Source organism: Pristiophorus japonicus, chromosome 6 (genome assembly GCF_044704955.1).
Source record: "Pristiophorus japonicus isolate sPriJap1 chromosome 6, sPriJap1.hap1, whole genome shotgun sequence".
NCBI classification, from domain to species: Eukaryota; Metazoa; Chordata; class Chondrichthyes; family Pristiophoridae; genus Pristiophorus; species Pristiophorus japonicus.
Window position 1 is genome coordinate 32,877,725 of NC_091982.1, and position 9,957 is coordinate 32,887,681.

The window sequence follows — 9,957 nt, forward strand, 5'->3', positions numbered from 1 at the left end:
TTTGCATTATAAGCCCTCTTCTTTTAATCTAATTTATTTCTTTAGTTAGCCACGGATGAATCAATGGAATGTATATTCGTTGAGAGTTTTGGAATATTTCTTTAAATATTTGCCACTGCTTATCTACCATCATACCTTTTAATCTAATTTTCCAATCTACCTTAGCCAATTTGCCCCTTATACCTATGTAATTGGCTTTGTTTGGATGCAAGACTCTAGTTTCGGACTTAATGTCACTAAAACTGAATGCGAAATTCTATCATATTATGAACACTCTTCCTTAAAGGATCCTTTACTGTAAGATTACGAGTTAACCCTGTCTCATTGCACAATACAAGATCTCAAATAGCCTGTTCCCTGGTTGGTTGCATGATGTATTGTTCCATGAACTCGTCCTCCAGACTACCGTTGCCAATTTGATTTGGCCAGTCTCTGAAGATTAAAGTCCCCCATGATTATTGTAGTACCTTTATTACAAGCTCCTGTTATTTTTTTGATTAGTAATCTGTCCAATGGTATAGCTACTTTTTGGGGCCTATAAACTACCCCCACTGTGATTTTCTACCCCATGTTATTTCTTATCTCCACCCATACGCATTCTACTTCCTGATCTTCTGAGCCAAGATCCTCTCACTACTGTCCTTAAGTCATCCTTAATTATCAGCCCTATTCCCCAACCACCTTTCCAGTCTGCCTGTCTTTTCAAAAATGTCAAGTACCCTGGAATATTTAGTTCCCAACCCTGCAAACATACCTTTAATAGCTATTCGATCATATCCACTTATCTCTATTTGCGCCACTAATTCATTTATCTTGTTATAGATGCTTTGTGCAGTCATGTAAACAGCCTCTAGTTTTAACTTTTTACCGTTATTCCCTACTTTCACCTTATTTTGCTGATGCACTATTACTTGAGACTCTGTCCATTCCTGTCACACCGCTCATCTTTACCCAATTCACTGCACTGCTCTATTGCCTTGACTTTTCTCTTTAGATTACTAAATTTCCCATCACCTGCTTCCCTTTTAGTTTAAAGCTCTAACTACAACCCTAGTTATTCAATTCGCTAGGACACTGGTCCCACCCTGGTTTAAGGAGAGCCCCTCCCAACGGAACAGCTCCCTCTTTCCCCAGTACTGATGCCATTGCCCCATGAATCAAAACCCCTTCCTTCCACACCACTCTGAGAGTCACACATTTAACTCTCTGATCTGCTTGTCGCTATGCCAATTTGCATATGGCTCACGTACTAATCCAGAGATTATTACCGTGGAGGTTCTGCTGATTAATTCAGACCTTAGCTCCACAAGTTCCCTCAAAACAGAACCTCATTCTTAGTTCTACACGTCGTTGGTTTCTACATGGACTACAACTGAATCCTCCCCCTCCAAGTTTTTCTCCAGCCGCGAGATGTCCTTAACCTTGGCAACACAGCCTTCAGGACTCTCAAGTCGCGGCTGCAGAGAAGAGTATCTACCACATGGAGTAGTTGAGGCGAATAGATGGATTTAAGGGGAAACTAGACAAGTATGAGGGAGAAAGGAATAGAAGTTACATAAGAACATAAGAAACAGGAGCAGGAGTAGGCCATAAGGCCCCTCGAGCCTGCTCCGCCATTCAAGATCACGGCTGATCTGATCATGGACTCCGCTCCACTTCCCTGCCCGGTCCCCATAACCCTTTATCGTTTAAGAAACTGTCTATTTCTGTCTTAAATTTATTTAATGTCCCAGCTTCCACAGCTCTTTGAGGCAGCGAATTCCAGATTCACAACCCTCAAAGAAATTTCTCCTCATCTCTGCTTTAAATGGGTGGCCCCTTATTCTAAGATCATGCCCTCTAATTCTAGTCTCCCCCACCAGTGGAAACATCCTCTCTGTATCCACCTTGTCAAGCCCCCTCAATCTTATACATTTTGAAATCATCTCTCATTCTTCTAAATTCCAATGAGTAGAAGCTCAACCTACTCAACCTTTTCTTATAAATCAACCCCCTCATCCCCAAGATCAACCTAGTGAAGCTTCTCTAAACTGCCTCCACAGCAAGTATATTCTTTCATAAATATGGAAATCAAAATTGCACGCAGTATTCCGGTGTGGCCTCAATACCCTGTACAGCTGTAACAAGACTTCCCTGCTTTTATACTCCATCCCCTTTGCAATAAAGGCCAAGATTCCATTGGCCTTCCTGATCACTTGCTGTACCTGCATACTATCCTTTTGTGTTTCATGCACAAGTACCCCCAGGTCCCACTGTACTGCAGCACTTTGCAATCTTTCTCCATTTAAATAATAACTTGCTCTTTGATTTTTCTGCCAAAGTGCATGACCTCACACTGTCCAACATTATACTCTATCTGCCAAATTCTTGCCCACTTAGCCTGTCTATGTCCTCCTGCAGCCTCTTTATGTCCTCCTCACATATTGCCCTTCCTCCAATCTTTGTATCATCAGAAATATGCTGATTGGGTGAGAAACTGGTGGAGGCTTGGGTGGAGCATAAACATGAGCATGGACCAAATGGCCTGTTTGTGCTGTAAATGCTATGTAATTTCAAACCACTCAACACTGAACATATACGAACAAGACCATCTGGTCCATCCGGCCTGTTCGAAATAATCGTAATACACGCCACTTCATCCAAAAGCCATGGGTTTTTTTGCCTCCGAGATCACAAGTCAATTATAGGGGAAATCTGTGAAATTTCTCTCCGACCCATCTAGGTGATCGAAATTAGTCCACAAGGTCACTCTGGCCCTGAATTCCTTGCAGTACCTACCTTTTGCGAGAGGTGTTCTCCATCCCAGGGAGAACAGGTCCAGCTCTTGCTTGAAGGAACTTGGCAAATCAGCATCCACCGCACAAGCCAGCAGCCTGCTCCAGAGCTCCACTATCCTCTGGGAAAAGAACCACATCCTGACATCTATCCTAGATCTGGTCCTACATAACTTCAAATTGTCTCCCCTGGTCCTCACGAACCTATTTAATTGGAACAAACCTTCAACTGGAACACAATCTATTCCCTTTGTCATCTTATAAACTTGATCAAAATCACCCCTAGATCAATGCTTCTCTAAAGTGTGGAGTCCCAACTCTCTTAGCCTATGATAACTAAAATGCATTCAACTGGAAATTAGTCTAGCAGCATCTGCACTCTTTCCAAAGCCACAATATCACCCATGTGAGACCACCAAAACTGGCCGCAGTATTCCAAGTGAGGCCTGACCATGGTCTTGTAAAAGGACAAAATAGTATGCTTTGTCTTATGAATGCCGCGCCCCCCCGCCCCCACCCTAGTTATCGCTTTATGACATTGGCCATGAACCTTTAGAAATGTATACACAACGCACAGATCCCTTTCTTTCTCCACCTTCTTTAGTGCTTTCCAGTGAAGGGTGTATGTATGTTGAGCATTTGCCCTGCCTATATGCACAACACTGCACTTTTCCAGTCATGAGCTCAACACATCAAGATCCACCTGAAGCAGTAGAACATTGTCTAGTCCTTACACCCGCAGACTTGGTATCATCTGCAAATTTGCAGATCGTACCACCACCACTTAAATCTTGATCAGTAATTAAAATAGTAAAGAGCAACGGTCTCAACACCGATCTCTGCACCAAACAGATCCAAATCCATCTGTAACTACTTTCTGCCTACATCCTTTCAGACTGTTCTCGGCCCAGCTCAATATATTACCCACTAATACAAGAGGCTTCATAGAGAAGTTTCATGCGGTAACTTGTCAAAAGCTTTTCGGCAGTCTAAGTAGACAATGTCGACTGGACTTGCCACATCCACCACCTTGCTGACTTCTTCAAAAAATACAATCAAATTTGTAAGACATGACCTTTTTATGAAGCCATGTTAAGTGTCCCCAATATGTCCCTCTCTATCCAAGTAATCATATCTTGCATCCCTAATGATTCCCTCAAGCATCTTTCCTATTACTGATGCCAAACTAATGGGCCTATGGTCCACCTTGTGAACTTCTTTTAAAGATATGGACATTAGTCTCTTCTAGTCGACGGGAACTGTCCCAGAGTGCAGAGTTATTAAAAATACGGACTAAGGGCTCGCTCAGCACTTGCCCCATCTCCCCTCAGGTGGGGATCATCCGGCCTGGCTGCTCTATTTTCACATTCTTAATCCTATGTAAATTTGCCATCGTTGTGGAAACTGGGTCAGACTGATGAGTTTCTTTATTTTTAACGGTTAGAGCTAGAGGGGTTGTTTGGATGGAGCACTGGAGTTTAGAGCTCCCTTCGAATGAATTTGTTAGGAAAGCAGAAGAATTTGGTGATCTTGAGACTCTAAGACCCACATTATAGCTTCAGTACTGGCAGCTTTGTTTCAACTTTAATATACAAGTAAACATTTATGTTGTGCTCTACTGAAGCTATAATGTGGATCTTCCTGTTTCAAGACAATCAAATTCTTCTGCTCTCTCAAACGAATTCATCTTAGTGATGGCAATACTCGGGACATAGCTCAGGGAGCTTTAAACTCCATTACTTCCATCTAGCTCGATCCGCTAAAAATAAAGAAACTAGTTAGTCTGACCCAGTTTGCACAAGAATGACAATTCCATTCATTTTCCGAATCAGTACACCAGAGATGTAGAATGTTTCTCAGAAAATCTAGCAGCTAAATGTAGGAAAATTTGCAGAGCACGCTCAAAGGGCCGTAGCGCCTACTCCTGCTTCCATTTCTTATGTTCTTAAATGTGAGGTTATCTATTTTGGACGTAAAAAGGATAAAACAGGGTACTTTCTAAATGGTGAAAAGCAAATAATAGTGGAGATCCAAAGAAAATTGGGGGCCCAGGTACATAGATCACTAAAATGTCATGAACAGATACAGGAAACACTCAAAAAGGCAAATGGAATGTTGGCCTTTATATCGAGAGGACTAGAATACAAGGGGGTAGAAGTTATGCTGCTGCTATCCAAAGCCCTGGTTAGATCACATCTGGAGTACTATGAGCAGTTCTGGGCACCACACCTTACGAAGGATACATTGGCCTTAGAGGGAGTGTGGCATAGGTTTACCAAAATGATACCTAGACTCCAAGGGTTAAATTACGAGGAGAGATTGTACAAATCAGGGTTGTATTCCCGAGAATTTAGAAGGTTAAGGGGTGATTTGATCTAAGTTTTCAAGATATTCAAGCAAACAGATAGGGTAGATAGAGATAAACTATTTCCACTGGTTGGGGAGTCTAGGACTAGGGGACATAGTCTAAAAATTAGAGCCAGAAGAGTTGCAGAAGTTTGGAACTCATCCGAAAACCACATTTGATGTTAGATCAACCAAAAGTATTGAGGGATATGGGCCAATGGCAGTTATATGGCGTTAAGTTGCAGATCAGCCATGATCTCACTGAATGCCGGAACAGGCTAGAGGGGCTGAATGGCCTACTCCTGTTCCTATGTTCCTCATATTGCCATCAATAAGACTTCAGTAAAGTGTGATGTGCATTCGGAACTTTCACACTCCGTACTTTGAAAAACACCCACTAGTACAATTTTAGTGTTTGCCCTTCCAGGCTTTTGTGCTGCTGTACTATCTGCTGCTGAAATTCTGATACTGTACTTAACTACAATATTGTACCACCTACTCCGTATAAACTGGCATCATATCACAAATTTCAGAGTCTAAACTATGGTTGTGCTACTCTTGACATTCTGCTTTATAATTCCCAGGCAGCCGGGTGAACCAGATCTTTGCCAACTAGCAGCCACCAGAAAGAAAGTGACTAAGGACAGCTACTTACTTACTGGACTGAACCAAGAACTCACGATCAGATAAAGTGACTAGATTTATTCTCAAGTCACTTGATCAACATTAGAGAGAACAGAAGCAACGGAATCACCTTATTTCCAAATTCACTGACATTATTCACCCGCAAAATTTGTTGACTCAAACATGGCTTCAGCTTAGTGTGAACATTTCACATATAACTTGGGGAGAAGTATTGTTTAGTACAGTGAAATCAGTTTGAGGTCATGAATACCAATGCAATTAGCCACACCACTGCATACTGGGTATTATTTTTCAACAAACATTTTAAATAACTTCTTTTGGTCAGCCTCAAATAAACAAGCTTTATGTGCTTGCACTCAAATCTCATCACTTACAAACAGGTAAGTAACCTGCTCCCAAACATCTCTACCATGTCATTGTTATCATTAGCTGTACACAACATGGAAACTGACTTCATTTTCTCTGCATCTGAGGAAATGTCAAACCTTTATTTAGCCCGTAAGAATTGAAACAGAGAATCTCAGAAACTCATATCTGGGAGGTACAGGGGTGAATCATTCCTCAACCACTCGTGCTACAGCCCGGCGGTGTATGAATGAGATGCACTGCTGCAGCAATCTTAACTTTTAGAAGCTTGGTTTTCCAAGTACTAATCTGATTTAAAAATGATGCATGTTTTCAGAAAATTATTCCAAGTTCGTCATGCATCAACAAAATGAACGGTGCAACTAAAACCCAAGTACAATGCAAAACGTATGCTTTAGAACCGTTGACATTCATGGCTCCAAGTGAGGAACATTAGTGATGGAAAATTGAATATTTTCTCCTTTTCAGACATTCCTCCCCCAAAATGTCAGCATCAAGCACTCTCAAGGTGAGATACAAAATAGCTAAACAGTGGACAACATTCTCTCTACTCTTACCCCAAGCCCATTAAGAACTAGATCAAAAACTACACAAACTTAACTCACACAGAGCCTTCAAAAGTCAAGAGGTTGCTTTCTTCGCATCAGTCTGAGCCAGATTCAAAACCAAGTTCCAAAAGATGAAAAATCACTTATTCCCCGAAGGGATGGGCAATACCTACAACATGAGAACAAAAAAAAGTATTAATATTCAGCTGCAGGGACTGGGACTACTTTCCTATTAATTCCTCAGTCATTACAACTGAAGTTCAAACTCCAACAACAAAATTAGTAGACAAAACTGTTTCTGACTTCAAAAACAACTTAATTCAGCTCTAAACTGTGGGGGCTGATAGATTTTTTTTACAATTTGAGAGAACAGCATGGCAGAATGGGTCAGCATCCTGGCCTTTTACGACTTGGATGTAGATCTGAATCCAACCAACGCTGACAAGACAAATATTACCCGTCATCCATTGAGCAGACCATGTGAAGAGAGTTTGGGCAGTCTCAATCCAACTCAGTGGCCATAGCCCTACACCACTAAACTGACAACCAAAGATGCAATAGGATGGCTAGTGTGAAAAGTATCATTCTTGTGTAATCGAGGTGCTTTTCCAAGGCTGCAGCGAAGTCAAATCATGCTTTTGAGTGTGCTTGACGCTGACTCCGTGTGATTAAAATAGGAAGGTATTCAATTTCCCAATATTAACATGCCTCAACTAAAAAATACAAAACAAATTTACTCTTATGCCAAAAAAGGCACAATCCTGCGATATCGCACAGGCAGTACCACAATAAATTTTAAATGTTAGTGTAAAGGCTAATATTCCTCAATCAAAATGTTTAAGGCGAACAATAATTGCCAATGGGGTAAGATTTCCATTCATAGGTTGTGGGCACACATGGAAATGTCATCAGACTACACAAATATCTGGATACACCAGCCACATTAAGGTGCGCGGCTGAGGTTCAGTGCCTGTGACAAACGTGGATCAGAACATTACCATGGATCAGAAACACTAACCATTTTCTATCGCGGTCTTCCTTCTACCGCTCCACTGCATCATTGCTAGTCAAGAGCATAAGTAGTTCACCAACTTCCATCACTCTACCAGCCAGTAGAAGATAGAGCACTGAAGGACAGCAATTATTTTGTGCCTCCCAAGGCGAAATCATGAATTTAGGGCAAACAAAATACACATTCCACAACATGGTACAAACAAGCGACCCGTCTGTGCCCGAGTAAATAAATGTCATTATAATGAGATGAAGATTGTACAATATATTAAGTTTGTGTGAAGAAATTCAGAGAATGGGAAACAAGAATTTCTCCCAATCTAGTACAACATTCGAAATATTCTTTTTCGGGTTAGCTGTGGGTGAATACACCCCAGAATGCGGTACCAAGCCATGTTGATCAGGAATGTCCAAGCTCTGCGTTGATCTCAGTTTGCACTCCCCACACAGTTGTAGTGTGTCCAGGTTTTATTTTGCCAAAAAAATAGTCAGTAAAGAAAGCTCCTAACCACTATCGATTGACTCCCGTCCGCTGCAAAATACTCATTGGACTAGATGTCAGAGACGAGGGCACTATTGGGCTTAGCTGCAATGCTTTCCTCCTCTACAATTCCCACCCCCCACCCACAAACTCATTGGGCTCACGCATAAAGAACAAGGCGAAGTAAGTGAGAACAACCAGCACCTGTAGAACAATATGCAATCAAACGTTAGCGTCTAAAAGATGGTGGGGGCGACCAAAAAAAAAGGGATTTAAAAAAAAAACAAGCATTTTGTTCATGCATTTACTCAACAATGCAAACCCTGCAGCATTTGCTCCTGGGGCTGTGCAGTTCCATGTACGGCCTCCCTCCGCTGTTGCTCGCTGCTGCTTATTTGCTGCGGGAAACGAGCGGCACTCACTCAGCAGGCGCCCCCCACGCTTTGGGCAGAGAAGCTTCGCTGCACAGGCGCGGCTGTGATTGGCTGCCGCCGCCTGGAATGCAGCAGCCGCCAGGGCTCACGAGACGCTCCGGGGCCGCTCCGCAATCCCGGACCGGATTCCGCGCCTGCCGCCTACAATGGAACGGACCGTCTGAACCACTCTCCCCTCCTCCCTCTCCCTCTCCACACGAGCTCACTCTCCCACCAATTCCAACCTCCCCCCTCCTCTCCCCAAACTACCGTCTGACTGGGCGAGACGTCTCCAACCGCCACCATCGCCCCACATTTAACACAATTATTACATAATTTTTTTTTTTAAAGTCCTCCTGGACCATTTAGCAGATAAAACATTGTGTTTTATTTTTAAAAACAAAAAAAGACAATGTTCACAATACAACGGTTTGGAAAGGAAGAATTAAAAAATACCAAATAAAAAGCCTCCCACCGAATGCCCTTGACTATCCAGCAGGTTGGATTTTTTTTTATTTGAATGCAACTCTGCTGCTTTAAAAAAAAATCTGCTTCCAAACAAACGGCACCGAAAAAACTATGGGAACCCATACAAAATGCATCATACACGTTAGTATACATTGCCAGTACCAAACAGGAGCCATTTGTTGCACAAACCCCAGGATCATTTAAAAATAACACAGTAAACTGATTTCCACCCCCCGCGGCCCCCCCGCGCGCCTTTCGATCCGACCGGAGCACACCTCGCGGATTTTTTTTGTTCCCTCAGTTTTTGCGCGAGTCCGCCATTATTACATTCAGCCATCCTGCGTGAGGCGCCTCACACACCACACACACACACACAGACCTAAACACACACAACACAAGCCGGGCAATCAGCTCCCGGGCCCACATTTCAACTGCCACCCGCATCAGTGACGCAAACCGAGAAGTGATTTGCTCATTCCTGGAGGCCGTTTGTCACAAAAATTGATAACAAAAAGTGCAGAAATACCTGCGCCACGGCTGCAAAAAAAAAATATCACCAACAGCAGCAGCACCCAGCTCCAGAAGTCGGCGGTTCCACTCGGATCACATACCTCGCTTTCCAACTACCGCTGCAAACTGGGCGCTCCGTCTGATTGACAGGGGCAAGGGGCGGGGTTTGTGGTTGATCGACGGCCATGCCGAAGGAGGGGCGGTACAGTGGTTGATTGACAGCTATGGAGAGGGAATGGGCGGTACAGTGTTTGATTGACAGCTCAGATGAGAAAAAGGCGGTATAGTATTTTATTGACGGCTATGTGGAGGGGCGGGGCCAGGTGTTTGATGGTGAGGAGGGGGCGGAGCCCTGCTTGATTGACTGCTATTATGATTGAGATGGGGAGGTATTG

The 9,957-nt window shown here is 43.0% G+C and overlaps 1 protein-coding gene across 11 annotated transcripts in view; it reads right to left on the reverse strand.

Moving 5' to 3' along the window:
* LOC139265606 (zinc finger MYM-type protein 3-like) overlaps positions 1-9,678 on the reverse strand; it is a 133,990-nt gene extending 124,312 nt beyond the window's left edge. For 2 of the 11 annotated variants that reach the window (XM_070882739.1, XM_070882729.1), the window contains exon 1: positions 8,485-8,680. In XM_070882739.1, the coding sequence (XP_070738840.1) occupies positions 8,485-8,529 (45 nt within the window). In that variant the 5' untranslated portion in view covers positions 8,530-8,680. The other 9 variants (XM_070882736.1, XM_070882732.1, XM_070882733.1 and 6 more) reach the window with 9 other exon arrangements.
* Between the last annotated feature and the right edge of the window lie 279 nt (positions 9,679-9,957).